Source organism: Copadichromis virginalis, linkage group LG17 (assembly GCF_057382275.1).
Source record: "Copadichromis virginalis isolate Kocher_CV1m ecotype Utaka linkage group LG17, C_Virginalis_male_GT1.1, whole genome shotgun sequence".
Classification (NCBI taxonomy): Eukaryota; Metazoa; Chordata; class Actinopteri; order Cichliformes; family Cichlidae; genus Copadichromis; species Copadichromis virginalis.
In genome coordinates this window covers 26,181,920-26,202,997 of record NC_140634.1, presented here as the reverse complement: position 1 = coordinate 26,202,997, position 21,078 = coordinate 26,181,920, and the positions used below count along the sequence as shown (strand labels likewise).

Genomic DNA, 21,078 nt, shown 5'->3' with positions numbered 1-21,078 from the left:
ATTGTTTTTGATGCAGAACTCTCTTTCTGACCAGTGTCACCCACCGACTGCCAGAAACCTCCAGCAACCACTATCAACCAGTCATGAAATAGAATTTTTTCCAACCAACTAGTGTTTGCCAAGGGGTCGCCAACTGCTCTTTAGACCTGTGTGACTGTGGTCTTCCTATAGTATGTGTGTATTTCTTAGATCGCTTGTTTGGACCCTTTAGACCTTGTTCATCCAATAACTGCTTTCTTTTTGCTGCTTCTTTGGCCTGCATCTTGCTTTTGAGTCTGAACTTTCTGACCCTAACCATGTAGTTTTGCTGCTATTAAGTATAAAAGAAAAATCTGGTATCTTGTGTGAGTGGCAAAATGATTCATGCCACTCAATTATGCGCTCTTGAATCCTAATGTTGACTTGGTCTCCATTAAGAAGTGGAAACTCTTCACTTTATGGACACTAACACAGATGAGATTGATCTGAAGAAGGATTATAGTCATATAAACAGATAAGATAATAAGGTGAGGGAAGCTCTTGAATCTTGTATCCAGAGACACTAATAAACTGGAAAATTATCCCATAAAACTGTGATAGTGAAGGAGAAGAAGAAGAAAAGTACACTGTAAAAACTGTGACTAGAGGTTACTTAAAAAAGTTATGGCAACAAAGTGACACTTGAAATAATTAAGTAGATTTTAATTTCAAAAGATTTATGTAAAATGTAGAGAAAATGTTAATTAAATTCAAATAGAAAACAAAAGTAGATATTAATAGAATTAAACTGTAAATATGTGTTGGATTTAGGGTCAAAATCTCAAACTGAAGGTTGAAATTGCCCAACTTTACCAAAAAAAATAATTGATATGAAATAAGTCTCTGAGAAAAATTACTTTGAATTTACTAACTATCTGGCAAATGTTTAGTAAAAACTTCCTAAAATATCCATTACAAAGAAATGAAATCTTCTTGTTTTTTCAGTAAAACTCAAATTGGATTCAATAATTTTCCAAATAAACCTTAAAAATAATGACTGAATAATAAGAGAAAATGAAATGAATTTAACTTATTTTCTGAGTAAAATGAATCAATTTCACAAAGAAAACATCAACACAGTAATTTGTTTTATTGTGGAAAATAAAACACAGTAATTTATAATATAACATTTTTCTGCTCGTATACACTGAATTCTCATCAACAATCTCCTGATCTCCTAAATACATTCCTCTGCTGTAAATTTGTTTTAGTGTCATAAACAGTTTATCACACAGCTTTGTGTACAGAGCAACAGCAACATAAACTGCATGAATGTAAACCAGTTTTGTAAAAAAGAAATTAATCTTTAGATTAGACTGTAATATCAACATGAACCTGAAATTTGAATATCCTTTACCGTTTCCTTTATCTCTGTTACTTATTTATGATTGACTAACAAAAACTTTAGTTAGTCAATCTTTTGTTAAATTGAATCACTCAATATAACTGTAGAACAAAGGTTTTTTAACTCATGTACATGGAATATCAATAATGTAAATCAACCTTTTATCCCAATTTGGATGTTTAACCTGAGAAAATCTAAGACACATGTAAGAGGAAGTAACATTTCTACAGCTACAGGACTGCACTTCTGTTAAATTTTAAAGTTGTTTTAAACTAATGTTTTATAGTAACATACACTATAAACAAAGAAAAGCTTCACTAGTGATTCCTCCAATTTGTTGCCTTTCAAACAGAATATTCCTAAGAAACTTGTAGGTAATAAAAAAACAAACATTAAAATGAAGAGCACAAATACAGCCTGACACATTGCAGGTCATTTGGGTAAGACATGAATAAGTTGAAATTATTTTGAAAACTGAAAAGATAGCTGCATCTAACAAAGACAAACCAAAGGTTTTCAGTGAGCTTATTTCCCTTTCATTCTTTCAGAGTCCTCACTTAAGCCAATAACTTGTTCTTGAGGCTGTTCACTTTTGGTGAGAGCTTAGCACAATCCAGTTCAAGGAAAGTTTTCTGGAATACTTCCAAGGTGTATTTTAGCTCTTTGGGATAGGCAAGATCGACTGCATATGTCAATTCAACCAGCATTGCGCATGCTCTTGGAAAATTGCCCAGAGCAGGCATAACTCTCACACCCTCCAGCACAATGCCAATGTCATCCTCCTCAGATCCAACAGCCTTGATTTTGTAGATTTTCATCCTCTGTTCAGAAAGATCTTGTGACACACCATCCTCATCAGCATCCTGAAACAACAAACACGTGAGTTTTCTGACTGTAGTTGCACACATGAAATATTTCCTGGACACATCCTGTAGCTGAATGACAAATAGAACATGATAATGCCTCAAATTATTTGAAACTTGACAAACACATATGAATAACAAAAACAGAATAATGTTTCTACTTCAACACTTACACTGTACTCTTTGATCAGTTGATCAATGGACTCCCCAAGGTACACCATCAAGCACCGAATAACCAGATTTCTGGTTATGTCATTGCTAGGATTGCTTGGTGACTGAAAATGAGCAAGAATTCCAAAAATTACCATCAGATAAGTGACCATTTATTAAGACAAAACTGTGAGAATTGGCAGTATTAAAAAAAACTGTTAAATATCAAATTATCATCACATGGAGCATTATGTGCGATAATTAGCTGATGTTAATGCACATGCCTGGGTGCTGACAGTCAACACAAAGGTATTGTCAACATGCTTGTAAGCTTCAATCTTTAAATGTGTCGTTTTAGTAAATTACATTAATTTATTCTTTTAGTTTTTTATCTAATTTAGTTTATGTTCGTCAGAAAGGGTTTTTCCTTCTTGGGACAAAACAAAAACCCAGCAATACCTGTACTTGTGTTTTTTTGTTTGTTTTTTGTTTGTTTGTTTTTACTAAGAATAGACATGTATTTAAAATACAATTAAAACATGAAACCCATAATTGTGTTGTTAATTATATCAGTGACGTCCTGGCGTCCTCTTGCACTGACAAAAACATGCAAACAAATTAGTGGAGCTGTGCACCATGCAAATGAAATTTGACAAAAAAATTCTTTAAATAAAATTCCAAGCTGAAATATCTGTGGAAAATACCTTGGCTATGATAGCCTGCAACTTCAATCCCATGGCTCCCCCCTTGGAATGGAAAAGGGCCAACAGTTTGGGAGTGTACTCATCCAGCATGGACATGAATTTGGGTTCAAGGTGTACCAGGGTGATCCTGTAGAACTCATCCTGCAGCTGAACGACAAAAAAAAAAACATGATGCGGACTCAAATTATTTGAAGTTTGAAAGATTACATTAAAAAAACCCAAAAGCCTACCCAAAATGAATTTGGAACTCACATGAGATGCCTCAAACAAAGCTGGCCATCTGGCTTTGATGTCTTCAATGCTGGGGGACAGGTTGACAATTTCATGTCGTCTATGTGCAAATGTTTTAGCCATTTTTTCTTTTATCACTTTGTTGTTGTCTCTTTTCTTGACTTCAGTAAGCAACTGAATTCTCTCTTCTTCTTGACTGTCCTCATCTTCACCTGCTGGATATGGCGGAAGGTAATTTACCTCTGCTTTCCGAGGCTTTTTCACTTTATTTGCAGACTTCTGGTCACCTGGACTCTTGTGTTTCATGGCATTGCATGTCAACTCAGGAACACCAAACCCTCTAAGTTTTGTACGATAATTGGCCATCTTGTATTTGATGCTTTGTAGCCAACCATAATAACCTGAGAAAGAGCCAGGTTCCTTGAGACAAGGGTATTTTGTCACAAGTGCCTCAGCAACATAACTAACCTGTGCACTTGAAGGATAGGCCGTAAATGTAAATATAGTTTCAGCCAACTTCTCGAGAATGTCAGTCTTTACTTTGGAGGTGGGCAGAAGATTTCCATTCTTTTTATACTCCTCAGTGGCTCTTTCCAGGTACATCTCAGTTTCATATGCAAACTGTGGAATGGGAAACTGTTTCGGCCAGGGCTCACAACGTTCTGTGGTCTTCTGCCTTTTGAGAATAATGGTGTCCTGAGAAGAAGTAGTTGCAGCAGAGTCTGCATTGGATACAACTGACTCAGCATATGAGGAGTCATAGTCAGACAGTTGGCCAGAGGGGCCGCCAAAACTGTCATCAACCGGAGTCAAGCTTAGCATGACTGGGGTGATGCCAACAACCTTCACAGTGTCTTTGTCTTTTATCTGGTCAGCTCTGTGAAGAGTGAAGTAGTCCTGGAATTCTGGGTCAAAATACTGAAGACTGAAGTCATTTGAAATCCCAAAAGTATCCTTCACAACACTCTGCAGCTCCTCCAATGTTGGTGGGATCCCTGATGGAAGAACCAACTTCTCGATTTGGTCATCAATAATTACACGAAGCTTTGCCTCCATCTTGTTCAACCTAGAATAAAATGTAAATGGGCAGAGTTAAATTTCCCTTCAATTAAATAAAATTAGTTATTACTTTTCATTTATACAATAGTTGAGATATAAAACTATAAAACAAAAAGCACACTTCAACACACCAAATGTTGCAAATAACAAATACTTGGGAGATGTACATGTTATCAAGTTTTTGTTGTTGTCGTTTTGTTTTTTGTTGTTTGTTTGTTTGTTTGTTGAAAAAGATTTGCATATCTTACACTGCCATCCCATTTGCCAGGTCCTAAAGTGATGGAAAAATATATATCTAAGAATCTAAATAGTTTTTCATGACAAATGTAAGAGCATGGGTATCTATACACATTTGATGTTGAGATTATAGAGAAGAAGAAAAAAATCCTACAAATAATAAGCAATTATTTTCTACTTATTGTTTTTACAAAAACAAATAAGTTAGATTAAGTGGGGTCAACTTGGTAATTTTATGCCGCTTCAATTTCAAAACCATTAGTTTAATTTAATATAACATGTTATCACAACTTACTTTATAATGCACAGTCTACATGCTGATCAGGTGAATTTAAGTTGAGGGATCTTCCATTACCTGAAAGGAAAGCAACATTATCATTAATAGCAGTCTCCAAAATAAAAAATTTACACAAACACACGCAGTCATTCCAATAGATTAACACATTTCAAAACATATAAGGACGTTTACTGTTATTTTCTAATAATGATTCTACAAATTTTCTGGTGAGATATTTACTCTTAACAGTAAATATAAACTCACTGACACTGACTTAACGCCTCTAAACGAACACAAACCTTTAGAGCACTTTTGCAAATATGCGATGTCTTGATAAACCGAGCAGGTATTTGAAGTTTACACAGCACCTCGCATGAAAATATCTTAAAAGTTTGTCCAAATTCATGGGCTGCATCCTCCTGAGGACCCGGCCTTCGCGGTCTACGTGGGCCGGGTCCCCAGAAGGTCGGGTAGGCTGGAAGTAAACGGCTGGGGAAATTGGACGGTCTAGCCTTCTGATTAGCGTCACCGCTGTCTCGGTGGAGTTTAATAAACTCAGCCGTCTGCTCCTTGCTATCTAAAATATAACAGGACGCTGGAGTAAATTCTCGACCGTCTCACACTTTTGTTTAATCAGTTTTCTGTTTGACGTTTATTCAGCTGTGTGAAAATCCCGGAGGATTAATAAAGTTTTGTTTTATCTAATCTAATCTAATAACTTTAATCTCAGCCAAACCGATTTACTCACGAACAAATAAAACACCAAAAAAACCAAACAATAACATTTTTAGGTTGTCTAAGTGACTTATACATTACGTTTAAACTGAGTAGCGAAACCCCGCGGTGATCTGAAAATGATGTGCCGGGAATTGTGCCGTTCTCAGCGGCTTCAGTGACCCTCGAGCTCCCGGCTTGCTATCGAGCTGGTGGGTAGCAGATGCTCCGAAAACGTCGAAGCACTTTTGCAAACATGCGATATCTTGATGAACCGAGCAGATATTTGATGTTTACACAGCTACTTTCTCGCCTGAAAATATGTTAAAAGTTTATTTTGTGACCCAGAAAGATTACTAAGAGTAATTTTAAAACTTAGTAGCGGCCGCCATTATTGGAAACTGGAGTTCGAAAAACTGACTGTGGCTGACAAAATCACTCACAACTGAGCGCAAAACATTTTCATGAACTTTTAAACGTGGATGAAAGACGTTAAAACTCATCGGAATATGTCGTTGATGTTTTTTAATACGGTAAAACATGTGGTTAGTTAAAGCTGTTCAGTAACACAGTCGTGAAGGCTTGGAAAGTGACCTTGTGCTAGCAGTCCACTAACTGCCATTTGTGTAAAAATACGATACTATCATTACAGTGATGATTATTAATAAAATTTCGACGTATTATACTGTTTAAAACCTTTACTCAAAACCGATATACGTTATTGTTTAAACCGTGTGTTATATTTGAACAAATTAAGAAGTCTTACCTCTGACAAAATGGAGATGTCCACTCATGAAGCGCGTGTGTCCTGCACGTGGCACAAAGGATTATGGGCGGAAGTGTTCAATGATTAAAATGAAAATGCTTTCATCAGTTAAATCTATTAGATTTCTTAAATTTTTTTAGTACTCAAACATTTTTTTTAAAATCTACTCAACAAACCATTGCTGAATTTACCCCAAACAAAACTGTGTAAATTTAAATAACTGAACATCTCAAAATTGTTGAATTTTGCTTAGATTTGATTAAAACTACTCATACACGTTTTTACTGAGTAATAATTACTATTACTCTCCTATTAGATTCTAATTAACCCCAATCACAGTTTTTACAGTGTATGCATAATTATCCCTTATCTGCTTGCTTTTTCTGAGATTTAGGGATAGCATGCTGCTGGGCCTAAAGTTTCTTAGCTACTAGCAATCCTATATCCTGTTGTTGACTGCACGAGCAAGGGTCTTTTTAAGGGTTACGTTTTTAACAAAACACATTTTAGTTAAATGTTGGTTCGCATGTTAGCATGTTAGTTGTTTAAATTCAAAGTTCATGTGCATGAAAACATGGCCCATGTGTTTGTGTGTGTCTTCAGATAACTACGCACTGTGCAGCTTACTGTTCACCTATCTAGCCTGTCCCTGCATGGAGTCAATGGAAGGCCCTTATCACTGACTCTCAGAGCCCCCTCATCCCTTAACTAAAACCGCCTGCAGAGGCAAAAATAAATAAAATATGGGGGAAATGAATAAAGAGAAACCCTCTCAGAAAGTGATATTTTTTCCCTAGAGATGTGGCATGCATTTGTGTTTGTTTATGAGAGTGTCTGCCTAGACCTTAATGTCCTGGGTGGGTAGAAATGAAAGAGGGTTATAGAGAAACAGAAAGGCTGAAGAGAGGGAGGCAGTGGGAGTGAAATAATAAGTCTTGGTTTTTGATATAGAATGAAGTTATTACCAGCTGGTGATAGAAGGTACTTGGAAGCCAAGGGGGAGTTGGAACTTGAAAAGGCACAGAATAAAAGAGCCAAGTTCATATGATAGAAATTAGGGGAAGAAAATTGTGATAAATGTCTGTCATCGGGAAAATGAAAATCCACAGACCGTCTCCATGTAAGAATGGGCTTTGAACATTGTGAAGGGATGAAACTGCAGTTTGCTCATGTGTGAGCATCAGAGAGAAAGAGGGGTCAGCCAGGCATTTTCTATATTTCCAATAATCCCATGGGCTAGGTGGAACAGAGCTGAGAATCATGGGACGTGTTCTTCACAAGTCCCTAAAGACCAGGCGGCTCATTTCCCCCTCAGAGCTGGTTCGGATTATAGAAAAGGAAAAAGTAGAGAAGATTTCGTGGGCATAAAACATCCCTTAGTTTTGATGACTGGTCTCCGGGCTTAAAAAATAGTAATAGAGTTTCAAGAGTATTAAAAAAAAAAGGAACGAACAGGAATCAAACATTTTCTTGTTCATTACATTCAGTGAAGGTGAAGCTGTAACACTGAGTTGAAGATTGAGTGAGTGATCATTTAAGCCACAGCAAAAGGGACTTTCTGTGCTGCACAGGTTAGGAGCTCCAATTTCTCTGATCACAAAATCCAAGCTAGCTTATTTCTTTCTGGCCTTGACCAATTGCAGAGTTTATAGAAACAACTACCCTCATTCTGACCAGCGGTAGTTAACAATATGACAAATTACTCCAAGAAAACAGGAAAAATCACGCAGTAAAATACTGTTTCCCATTGAAACACTATGTATTCTGGGCATATTAGCAAATCCCCCCAAAAGGAAAGATGTCCAGATCCCATACCAATGCTATATATATCATCCTTTAGACAGCCTGCAACTACGTTATCTCCTGGCTGCAACTTTGTATTTAAGCTACTTTAACTGCTGTTCTAGTCAGCTGATAAGCTGCTCTGGAGACATCAGTAGGCACCTACTTTGGGACCATTTGTCACTTTTTTCTGACTTTTACTGACAGACAAAAAAAATAATTAAGAAACCCATTGATTGTCTTGTTGTATCACAACAGACCATAAAATCTCTATAAAAAGATGCTGGGATGTGTTAAAATGAACTAAAATGCTCTTCTCCCAGACAGTTCTTCAGTGATGGATGCAGGGAAGTGATGGAGAGGTGCAGGCAGGCCGTGAAAATATATCCTGCACCCCTGGCCCGATTATCCAGGGAATATAAACCAGGTTGGTGGGAGTCTGACAGCACATCATGATGGGAGGTTGTCTACTTGAGTGACAGATGGGAATAGCCCTAAAAAACTGATGGATAGGTGAGAAAAATAGCTGAACAGTCATCCCTAGAGACCATGCAGGCTGAAAAGCACAGGGAAACTAGTTAAATACAACAGTTCAGTTCAGTTCAAATGAAATGTATGCTTAAACCTCCTTCTGACATATAGTGCCGGACAGCTTTATTAATGATGTTCCGGTAAGATATAACTTGATAAGTGTTAGATCTGTTAACTGCAAATCTCCTTGTTCATCTAATAAGAAAAGGCCTTGAATCACAAATGATGTCAGTAATGGATGCACTTAATTAAAGTCTATTAATTCAGAGATTAATAAAAAACCTTTAATTAATGAAGCTAATAACAAGTGCAGCTTAATGAGAACAGTAAGGCAACAGAAGAACATAACTGGGGAATCTGGTTGCAGTCCATCATAATATGTGTCCATTGTTTTTACTTGTAGGTCACAAATTAAAGACTCTTGATCAATTGAAATTAGTGCAGCAGAAACAACAGTGGCAGTATTTTGTGGTTCGTGTTGCTGCTCCACTGCTTGTTTGTGATGTAGGTAATGGGTTTCCAATTCTGGACTTGACCTGAGTAGGAATAGTTGGCATCATCTTTATCATCTTGGTGGCCCGACACTACTCTGACTTTGTTGGTAATGTCTCAGCCACACTAGAGTAAATAGAATGGAACCCCCTCCCAAGATTGTCATCGTAGGAACAATTGATGGTTGCCCCTGCGACGTTTTTTGTATTCAACAACCAACTGCAAGTAGTTGTAGCAATCAACTGGTTGGTTAAGCATGCAGCATCCTCAACCTCTTTTGAATGCAAGTTGACTGCATAGGTTGCCTGGTGAGAAGAAACCCTGCAAACACAGAGTGTGAACTTTCAACACTTTTCCGTGACCTTTCTTCAAAAAGGTCTAACATCTAAAAATGTATGTACTGTACAGTAAATGGTCTGTATTTGTATAGCGCTTTATTAGTCCCTAAGGACCACATAGTGCTTTACACGTTCAGTCATTCACACACTGGTGATGGCAAGCTACATTGTAGCCACAGCCACCCTGGGGCGCACTGACAGAGGCGAGGCTGCCGGACACTGGCGCCACCGGGCCCTCTGACCACCACCAGTAGGCAACGGGTGAAGTGTCTTGCCCAAGGACACAACGACCGAGACTGTCCAAGCCGGGGCTCGAACCGGCAACCTTCCGATTACAAGGCGAACTCCCAACTTCAAACCTTTTGTTTGCATGGGGCAACCAATCAGCAGAGAGATAGCTTGAAGGGTGGGCTGCCCCAAGCTAGACAGGTACTTTAGGTTGCTCCTTTTTTCAGCACTTGGAGGACAGTAGATTGTGACAACCTGAGGCTGGGTTTGTGTCTCCTCCCAGAATTGAACTGGGAATATGTAACCCCAAAGTATTAACCATTACAACATGCCCCACAAAGTCCAACAAAACTGGAATTATTTTGAAGTGTAAATCTAATATTACTGGAGCTAGAAATGAGTTTAATAATAATCATAATGAATCCCTTTGAAAATATATAAATTATCCATATCATTCAATTCATTTCTTGTTGGTTTTTTTGGTGCTCATATAAATGAACAAAACTGAACAACATAAAGAAAATGAACAAACTATATAGAAGGACACGACATGCGTGATGAGCACTCAGATTAATGAAAACGTGCATGAGGCCTATTTTGTGCTCACCCTGTTAGCATTTTGTGCCCTTGATGTTCTAAATCTTGGCCTTAATGTTGTTTTTTTTCTATGTCTCTCTTTTTATTTCCCCATGAGTGCCTCCCAGTCTCTTTGGTGCACTGATCTTTTTCCAACACAAAAAATACGACAAAAGGGCAAAATAACAGTGGAGACTAATTAGGACAAATTCTGGGATACACAAAGGCAGATGAAAGAGATTTAGGAAACAAGTGAGAGCTCGGGAAACGCTGAGGTGGGTATTAAATCTGAGCCAATCGAATTCATATAAATTGTCACTGCTCTGTCACTGCAATCAAGTGCACAGTGAATCTGAAATGATGGCTTCAGGTTATTGCAAATTCAAACCAAACACAGAACACGAAGAACAACTGCAAAATGTAAAATAGCAGCAATATCGGTGGAGCCAAATAATGTAATATATTTTAGTGCAGCAGGTTTGCAGAATGTAGGCAAGGGTTAGGAATGGTTTTCAATCAATATGTGTTTTTTCCCCCAATTAATTTATAATTTAGTTTATAAAATCACAAAAGCATGTCTAACAAGCTGTTTTAATTCATTTCACCCACAATCTAAGGCTCAGAATTACTCTGTATCATTAACACTGTATGCACATATACCAGCTATTTTAATAGATACACCTTAATAGTACCAGGCTGGTGTTGGTGCTGCAAACATTCCTTAGAAATTTCGGTCCATCCTGACATGATCGTGCGCTTCCATGATACACCATTCCTTCCCAAAGATGCTCTGTTGAATTGATATCTGGTGATTGTGAAGGCCATTTGAGTACAGCTAACTCTTTATAATGCATTCATAAAGAGAAAGACATGGTCTGGACAAAGTACTAGACAGCAGGATATATGGTTGTTGGTCTGAAATATTCAGACCAACAATTTTGATGCTCAGTTTGAACAGGTTATGTACATGCCTAAATGTATTGAGTTGCTGCCATGTGATTGGCTGATTAGATAAGTGTATTACCGAACAGGTGGTGAGTGTAAGCGTTTATATAGGCTACCATATAAATGTATACAGACTGAACTATTTATATCAACAGTATGAGCATATTGTGTCTAGTACTCCCGCAGTTTTATTTTTGGGCCATTAGAAACTTAATCTGTCATGAAATCACTTGGTTCTGTCAGTGTTCAATGAGCCTGTCCTGCGGTCACATGGCCTGGCTTCTTACCAGCTAGACTGCTGCAGAGCATTGAGAAATATCGAATTCTTCCAAGTGTTCAAGTTACATGTTCGTTTTCATCTTCATTTTTGTTGTTGTTGTTGTTTATTTATTAAAACCGCTGGAACCTCTGGTCTCAAAACACCTCCCTACAACTTTTATTGTTAAGAGGTAAAAAAACGATGGATCACACACTGGGAAGTGTCGGGCATTTAATCACGCTACTAAGACACAATTCTTCAGAAGTTTCTTCAAACTATTTAAATCCAGAGGTCCAGAAATGTATCAGTCTGTTTAATTTATAAACTTTTATACTGCATCTCACTGACCTTGCAAATCCATTATCAGCTGCTCATTCCTCCTAAAGTATTAAGGCTTGAAATTTAAAAGAGGAATATACTGAATAGAATTTTTTTATTATTGAATGATCCTTTGGTCTGTAAAATGTAGGCAAATACTGAAAAAAGCCCATCACTTCCAAGAGCCTGATTTTGGAACTGCGAGGAGAGGTTTTTCTCCAAGGCAGCAGTCCAAATGGTACTTAACTTACACAATCACATTTGAGCATCTGGAATAAACAAAACCTTGGGATTTATTCTTGATCGTAACCTGGGAAACAATTGATTAAAACTGTCTCTGACTCAGTTTTTGAACATCTTCCGTGAAGAATCAGCTACTGCATAATTAGAGTTGAGTATGTGGGTCATTATTGTGTTTGCCTAAGTAAACTGAAAAACCATCAAGCTTATCTCAGCTAGATGCATATTCACCCCCCCCCCCCCAACACCCCCTTCTCATTATTTTCCATTAATCTGCTCCAGACTTTGTATGAGACATTCTGTGTCAGGGAGAGGCTACTCAGAAACAACCTTGGAGACAGAGAGAGGGGGGAGAAGGAGGCAACAAGGAGGAGAACTGGTTTATTACCACTTCGCCTCTTTTTGATCTCTAATGGAACAGGAGATGTTTATGAATTTGGCGAGGAAGAGGGGGGCAAGTGAACAAGACATACATAGACATAGAAACCCCATCTGTTTCAAAAGTATCCCACATTTAAATCCAACCTAGTTTCATTAGTTAAAGCTTTCCTACCACAATGATCAAGTGCACTCCCTAACCCAACCGAATGATGCAGGCACCGCTGTGCTTTCACTATACCATGATGTCTGCACCTCGGAGAGCATCTGTCACAATTTTACATGCAGTGTCAGTGTGGGTTTGCTTCTCCGTGATTATTTCATATGCGTGTGTGTGGAAACAAATGTAAAGCGCGTCTGCTTTCATGTCCAAGCATGATAGAAGCACTCTGACGTGCTGCGCAGCTTTTTCGAGAAAAGTGAAACAAGTCTTCCCATCCTTCTGCTCCTGCTGTCGAGTGTGCCAGCATAGATGTTTGGATGCCTTTAGCTTTGGAAGAAAATGCTTAAACGTATGTTTGAGTTTTTGTGTACTTTTATGGGAGTGTTAATGAGATTTTTAGGGGGGAAAAAACAGCATGCAGAGTATGCATTTGGGAACATCTTGGCAGGCATCTCAGCCGCATGATCACTGAGCCACAGTTGCAACTTAGAAATGTAATTGTTTAAATTTGGCAGTGCTGCACGTTATGTGCTCTTTTTGTCTTTTTATTTTAGCGATAATATATTTGATTGGGAGACAACAATGTTGATTATTGAGTATTAATTATGAACAAAATGGATGGAATACATTGTTCGATTTTTTTTTAATGCTGTTTCATCTAAGAGGTTTAGATGATTGGATAGGACATAAACTGAAAGTGTGAACCACAGAGCTGACGTATTGGAATATGAAATGTTCACTTTTTGGATATTTTACAGACTAAAAAATGAAGAAATTTATTGGCAAATCAGGGCTAAATGTCTACCTTTACTTACTTTACAAACTTTAAAAACTTAATTTAGTGTTTACCGTGGAAAACTTTAAGTAAAGCTGAGGCCTATGGAGATGTTATCTCATTACAGATATTAAGCAGGGAGAGAAATGCAGACGTTGACCTTCACTGGCTTTAAGAAAAAGTTAAAAGGAAACCAAAGTACTTGAAAGGGCAACATTAAGGTTTGCACTGAACGCAACAACAATCTATAACTCACAAATATCACCTTTGTGGTTATTGTAATCACCTCACTAATAAAAATACAATAATATTCTGTTCTTTGTAAAGATTGCTGAACACTGTAATGCCTTCAGAAAAAACACTATGCACGGATCTAAAAATAGAATATAGTATTTTTTATATATAAGAACATAATATTTTATAATATTAAACTCAGAGCTTTACACTGCAGAATAACAGATTTCAAGTAAATGTAGCAGCCAGCAGTTTACTGTAACTTATTAGGGACGTTTGTTCATTTATCATGTGACATTTGTTACGGTAAGCACTGATGTCGCCGATTATTGATACAGTAAATAATGTTTAGCCAAATCCCAAAAACAAACCTTGATATTACGCTGTCATCATGTCGTGCTAATCCATCTCTCTAACAGCCCCTGTGCCACTAAGTCCTTCATTTACTGGAGCAGCCACTGTCCGCTATGCTCCTGTCTCATTAAAGACATTGAAATATGGTGGCATTTCACATGCCGCCGTCACATTAAAAAAAAATCCTCCACAGGTCGAGGGGGAGTGTACGAGTGAAGGTCAACTATGTCCATTTTCCACCCACACATGCATATACTCACTAATGTGGCAAAGACTTTAGAAACACTGTTATAAGAAGTCCAAAGTTCACCTATTTAATCTTGGTTTGAAACTCACCAAAGATTTTCCAATGATCGTAATTTGATCACTCACACTCAAAACACTAGCCTTAAGAAAGTCAGCAGTTGGAACTAACAATCACTTTAATAAATCAGTGAATCTGCCCAATGCAATTATCTTAATAGTATTTTCAAACCTGGAGCTATCTGGTTTACCATCACATAGGAATGTTAGATTGGATCTGTAAAGTTTCAGGGAAAATTAAAGCAATTCTGAGAATAAGAATCAGTTTTTTCTTCCCCTACAATATCGAGACTAAACTTCAACAGTAGTACTGCACGTGATTTGGTGAGCTGATGATCACACCGGCTTGCCAAGGAATGTATGTTGAGTATTTTACGTGTGAAAGAGAAGATGGGAACTATGTTCTTCCCTTGCAGCATACCACCCTGCTGTGCTATATTAAATAGGAATCAAAGAGAAAAGTGGGCTTGAGCTTTGACGGTTGACAAAGCCATTGTTCATTATCTGCCTCTCTTTGATGAGTATCTGCTTTCAAAGAAGAGAGCAAATTATGCAATAGCACTCTAGAAGCCAAGGGGCCAGCATGGCATTTTCCAGAGTGCCTCTTTTCTGAGAAGAAGTAGCGCACAGGTGAAGTCAGCATCAAGTGCAGGTGAATTTTTCCAAAGTCACTGGGCTGAGTGACCTCTGATCACGGCATCTGCACAGCTGCTATAGCATTAGGCGGAGAGCAAGGAGGGAGACAGGTAAAGTGCTTTGGCTATTTTGTGATCCGTCACAAACGACGGTACACTTTAAATGTCTTGATGGACCATCTTTGATGCTCCACTGAGTAGCGATTACAGAGCACTGTGTCCATTCAGCCCACATGGGTCAAACTATAGGGGGACAAAGAGAGATCTGTGGCAGTAGAACAGAGAGACAGAGAGAAATGCACCCTGGAGGCAAATAGACCCATATTAGCTAATTAGCTTCCGCCGGTGGGCTACAGGGGACAATGACATGTGAAGTTATTTTCTAAGGTGTGGTTTTTAACCTTATTATAGCCCGCTAGGTTGAAATTCAAAGTGCTCATTACCTCTGTGGGGGCTAAAAGTCTGAAATCTGACAGATGGATCGCCATTATCTGTTATTTGGCTTTGTCTGTCATTGAGGGGCAATTTTAGACAGTCACAGGTGTACGATAAACCCCAACCTGCTCCTGCTATGAATAAATATATAGAACATTATGCTGTTAATAGGGGTGCAACTTTTGTGTTCACTATAAGCCAAATACCATTGAATTACTTTTTAAAGCCAGCTCTAAATAAAAGCAGCAGTGCATTTGTTAAATTCTGGCCTGAAAACGCACAAATATGTGCACAGACACATACAGTGCGAAATAAGTATTGATGACTCATTCAATCAATTTTCAACGTAACACTGATTTTATTCATAAACCAGAAAGATATGGACAAGAAAAAAAAAAAGATTATATCAAACTTAATTTTTGTTCATTCTTAACCTTCTAAGATATTCCAGTATCAAGGCTCATCATTAAAGGAAAGGAAAGAAAATAATCCCACTTGCTTATGAAGCTCTATAAATTGCTATTTTGACCTTGTGAACATTTTGGCAGCTAAATTAAACTCTCATCACATACGATGCATAAGACTTACACGGGTGTTAGGTGACTGAATTTAGCAGAAGTTAAGTAACAAATGTTTATGAGATCAGAGATGCCCAGTGGTCTCCTGAGAGGAGTTGATAAATAGATCTATCTATAAATAGATAAATAGGTTTTGAAAGAAAAGGGGAAGATATTATAAGTCACTTTGTTTGTCACTGTCATTTCATAATCATCTGGTTTAGTGTCTTGACTCATACTTTACTTTTAACCATTGAGATTCTTGGTTAAACATGCATGAAAAATGAATTTATTTAACTTGAACTGCTATTTATATTGTCTGTGTATATTTAATATAATGTAGCTGCTCTTAAAAAAAATCTAACTGCTACTTGGGATTGGCAATTTGTGCAACAATAGGGTGGCTGTGGCTCTAGAGGAATATATGCTTGGGCACAATATTGAAGTGCAATAAATCAGAGTGTGAGTGTGTGAATAGACACCATTTAAATCACACAGGTCAGGAAACCCTGGAAACCACCAGTTGCTAGGGTAAAATGAGGATTCTTCTACTGGTTGGCTAGATGCCGATAACAGTCATTCAAACTGTGGTCATCAAGCCATGGATGACCTCGGCCAACTACTTGCCGAGGAGTAGCAAAGCTTGAAAAAGTGTGATACAAAAAAGGAAACTGAAAATTTCAAAGTAAAACTTGGATGCAGCAATAAAGAACAAAACCCCACTAGGGTTTATATACCTGGTTTTAGAACTGAAGAAACTACTCAGATGACAGGTGAAACGTCTTCAAGAAGTCCAGGCTTTCTTTCAAAGCTCCTTAGACTAACATGACCTGGATGGCTGTTCAATCAAAACTCTCCCTTTCTGCTTTGCGTTGCAGTTTTCAGTTTTACTGCTCAGGGGTGAGCAACTGACTAGTTTTTGCAACAAGTCAGTGTGTTTCATGCAAATGTGTGACTGCAGAAAACTGCGACCAAAGCAATCACCAGAAGGTGACTGAAGATGCAACACCGTATGTCTCTTTGAAACAAATTCAGCAACTGCCAGCAACAACTTACCAGCTGGTTGGGGAATATACAGTTTACCAACTGATCTCTAGGCCTGTATAAATGAAGCCATATTTAATAAGTGGACTATTGTAGTGGCTTGATCAATACAATATTAGATCTGCTATATTGGTTAAAAAACAAGAATACATTTATTTTGAAAATCAACCACAATAACAGGAGCAGTTTTATCCCAAAGCAGCAAAAACTCACTCCAAAATCAGTCTCGATGTGGCACCGAATCTAATTTTAAAAATCAGATTACATATGTGAAACACAACACTTCATTTTGAACATCTATATTTGATCTGCAAACCTGACAAATACGGTTTCATCCACAGTTTATGACACAACACTACAGAGTGATAATATTAAACTTTCCATATATTTATTCATAACTGTCACTACACATATCTGTGGTAAAATATTCCAATATCAAGGCTCTTTTGGAAGATTACAATGGAGCTTTTGACTGCATTAAAGGAAGCTGCACAAATCCCAGCTTCTTTGCACTTCTACAATACCTGATAATATGGTGACCTTGAAACCCACACTGACAGGTAAATTGAATTCACACCACATACAATGGATAAGGCTTCCTCAAGAGTCACCATGTGACCAAATTTAGCTGTGAAGTCACTGAAAAAGCAAAAAAAACAGGGCTGTGGAGATGAATCCGTTTTATTTCTAGCCTTATCTTCACAGCACATCGCATTATTCATGTCTTCATCTCTTTTTCATCATGTGCCATTCACAACGGCGCGTGATGAAAATGTCTCACCAAATAAAGATAACACTGGCTTCTCCTTGTGGGAAATTGCAAACGTCCAGGGTGTAAATATGCACAAATATAGTAGAAATATATTACCAGAGACAAATGATATGCCACATTAAGTTAAAAGCACAATTTGTGGAGATATTGGAAATCTAGTCATAATATATTCTGTATATAGTTCACTGTGCCACCACTCCCAGGCTTGCGGTGTGAATTAAATATAACTGTCATTGTGTTTCAAAGGCAGGATATTGTGTGGAAGGCTGTGAAAAAAATGTGATTATAATATAATTTGTGACATGAAGCTCAGTTTCGCTACGAAAAAAACAAAACACCCTGAAGGTTTATTTCTGCCGTGAAAAAGTGTCAGACTACAGAAGTGTTGCTTTCTCCAGGACAGAGACAGAGAGGTAGCGCCTTGTTGTAACTACTGCTTTATAATGCTGTAAATACGCTGCTATCTGGACAGCTGATGCTGAGAAGGAGCAAAAGATTACGTCCTAGATTTTGCTAAGCATGAATTATGCTGGAAGTAAGACATCAACAAAGCGCTCCCCAGCCTGGTTTAAACCTGCCTGCTTCTTCTTTGTTTGTCCCTTTTTCCCTTTCCTCTTTGTGTGTGTGTATGTGTGTGTGTGTGTGTATGTGTGTGTGTGTGTGTGTGTGTGTGTGTGTGTGTGCGTGTGTGTGTGTGAATGAGCTCAGGAAAAGTTAATGAAAGCGTGAAAAGCAAGATTGACTGATGCTTGCAAGCAGAGATGGGCAGTAACGCGTTACTTGTAACGCGTTACTGTAATCTGATTACTTTTTTCGAGTAACGAGTAAAGTAAGGGATTACTATTGCAAAATCGGTAATTAGATTACCGTTACTTTCCCGTAGGAACGCTGCGTTACTGCGTTACTAAAACCGTGATTTTTTGCGAGAATGTCTCACGACAGTGACGTAAGCGAGTGCGCCGTTAGTGACAACAGCTGTGTGCAGATCAACAATGGATCACATATCGAGTGCGGGAGAGAGTATGAGCATGCAGCGTTTAAAGCGTGGAAGTACTGACCTTACTTTGAGTTTGATTCCATAAAAAGTGACAAAAACATTAGCGTCCATCGTGCGTGGGAAGAAAACTTCTTTTTACAGCGAAAAAAACCCTAAACTTCCAAGGAAGCACCAAGAGCGCAACGACGTAATGGGAAACTCACAGAAACACTGCCGTATCCTTCCACTGACCGCTGCACACCTGCACCAGGGTAAACCTCCGCCTACTGCAGTCCTGCTTTACAGGTGAAAATAGAGCAACAGGACCGCTGAGTCTTTGACTTTATTTATGTTCTGCTGTGTTTTACTTGCATCTATTTGAAAGAGTGAGTGTAAACACAAAAAATTATTTTATTTTATGTGCTGGAATGTGCAGAAAATAGGTTTAAATGTTAAACTCATTTATTCAAGTCAGAGAATGTTGCATATAATTAAATTTTTGCTTGATGCATAAAGTTAAAAGATTAAAAATGATAAAACAAGTTAAAAAAGAGACTTTTCCATTTGATTACATTTTGTATGATGGATTATGTAGAAAAAGTAGAATTGGGCTGAAAGATCTATCGCTTTATCACCTCTTCAGGTTGTAAATCGTGTTTTTAAAAAGTAACTAAGTAACTAAGTAACTAAGTAATTAATTACTTTTGAAAATAAGTAATCAGTAAAGTAACGGGATTACTTTTTTGGGGAAGTAATCAGTAATTAGTTACTGATTACTTTTTTCAAGTAACTTGACCAACACTGCTTGCAAGTCAGCGATAGAAGTAAAACATCTCTAGAGTGCGGCGGCGAGTCCTTCTGGGGATGCAAATGAAGGAGGAGAGGACCCTTTAAGTATGCACATGCGCACACACACACACACACACACACACACACACACACACACACACACACACACACACACTGTCAACAAGAGAGGCTAGAGTAATAGACCATGAAGCAGACAGAGCTGGAGAACAAGTGAGGCTTTGATGTGGAGTGATGGACAGGGCCAAGGCAAGACTACACTGGCATATTAGCAACAACTTTGAAAAGACAGGAAAAGGAAAGAAAACAGGAGGAAGAGACTGAGATGAGGAAAATAAATATCGACGAGGGAATTACAAAAAAGAGAGAAGGTCTTGGAGATAGATGCATAGCAGATGAGAAACACCAAAGATATGAGGATGACAGGGGAAAACACTGGTTGCAATAAGTATTTTCAGTTTTACTTGTGCTCTTTTTCAAGCAGTCGGCAGTTGAAGATTTCTGAATTCGAACACGGGACGTGAGTAGAAAGGAAAAGGAATCGAGTTGTGAACACGGTGTTAAAAAAAAGAGGAAGGAAAGAGAAACAGAAGACACCAGCTTCGAGAAAACAAACATATTTGTGAAAAGAATGCGGCTGCTGAGAAACTATTAGCTTTACATCTCAATCACATGGTTGCAAACATAGCACTCATACATAAACCATAGCCTGAGCCCTCAAATACATATTTCATGGGTCACATCTGCGCTTAAGTCAAGAACTACATAATTTGCCTACTTGGATCTCATGATTCACAGTCGGAAAAAACAGACAGTCATATTGAATTAATGAGAAAACCCAATGTAAGTGACTAAGCGGCAGGGGTTAAAAGGGGCTGAACGTTTCCTGCTGGGGCTTGTCGACACAGTGTTCACACTGGCCGCCGAGAGCGCTGGATCCTCATCTGTTTTGACAGCGCTCATATAGAAGCCATTACACAAACATTTCCTATGGGGATGAGCCGTAGATCAATCTGAGCTTCCCACAATCTCTGCAGGAGATATGTCAGGGAGAAGAGGATGAAAAACGCATAGAGGGAAAGTTGAGAGAGGACAGCATCAACTGCAACTTTTGATGTAGACGAAACAAAAGAGTATGAAAATTTGAAGGGCGGCACACTGTTCACACTCATAATGGCATAGTTACCGTGTAATAAAGAAAAGATTCCTTCCTTTCAGGACTTTTAGTGATGATCACCTCGCCGCAAAGAATGAAATGGTTTTTAAACAGTGAAGTAAATTAAAAGACAGGAATGGTTTTTAATATCCAGTCTCATTTTGGATCTAACATACCCAGATTTATCAAGCTCTGCAGCTACAGAATCCTCAATCTTTTATTCAGGCCCTGCATTAGTTAGTCTCTTTGGCATCTATCTCTGACACTGCGAAGACTGTTGTTACATATATAAACGAGTGATAACTCTGCTAGAAAACATGGCAGGCTGATTGAAATCCTTAAACCAATCAAATAACTGCAAAATGTCACATCTGTGGAAACAGTGGTGGAGAACCTTTCTCACTTTGAACGCAGCT

At 38.1% G+C, this 21,078-nt stretch overlaps 2 protein-coding genes and 1 long non-coding RNA gene across 5 annotated transcripts in view; all 3 read right to left on the bottom strand.

The window, feature by feature from the left end:
- The window catches only part of magi2a (membrane associated guanylate kinase, WW and PDZ domain containing 2a), a 271,683-nt gene that overhangs the window by 111,369 nt on the left and 139,236 nt on the right, over positions 1–21,078 (bottom strand). The window lies entirely within an intron of this gene.
- LOC146689527 (uncharacterized) lies at positions 1,090–3,685 on the bottom strand. Its single transcript, XM_085436592.1, has 4 exons — positions 3,333–3,685; positions 3,081–3,227; positions 2,400–2,501; positions 1,090–2,226 (listed from the first exon to the last, which is right to left on the bottom strand). The coding sequence occupies exons 1-4, from the start codon at positions 3,675–3,677 to the stop codon at positions 1,921–1,923; spliced, it is 900 nt and encodes a 299-aa protein (XP_085292718.1). The 5' UTR covers positions 3,678–3,685; the 3' UTR covers positions 1,090–1,920.
- LOC146689526 (uncharacterized) lies at positions 3,857–6,714 on the bottom strand. The gene is made up of 3 exons (XR_014915967.1): positions 6,365–6,714; positions 4,903–4,962; positions 3,857–4,377 (listed from the first exon to the last, which is right to left on the bottom strand). It is a non-coding gene; the product is annotated as an uncharacterized LOC146689526 (long non-coding RNA).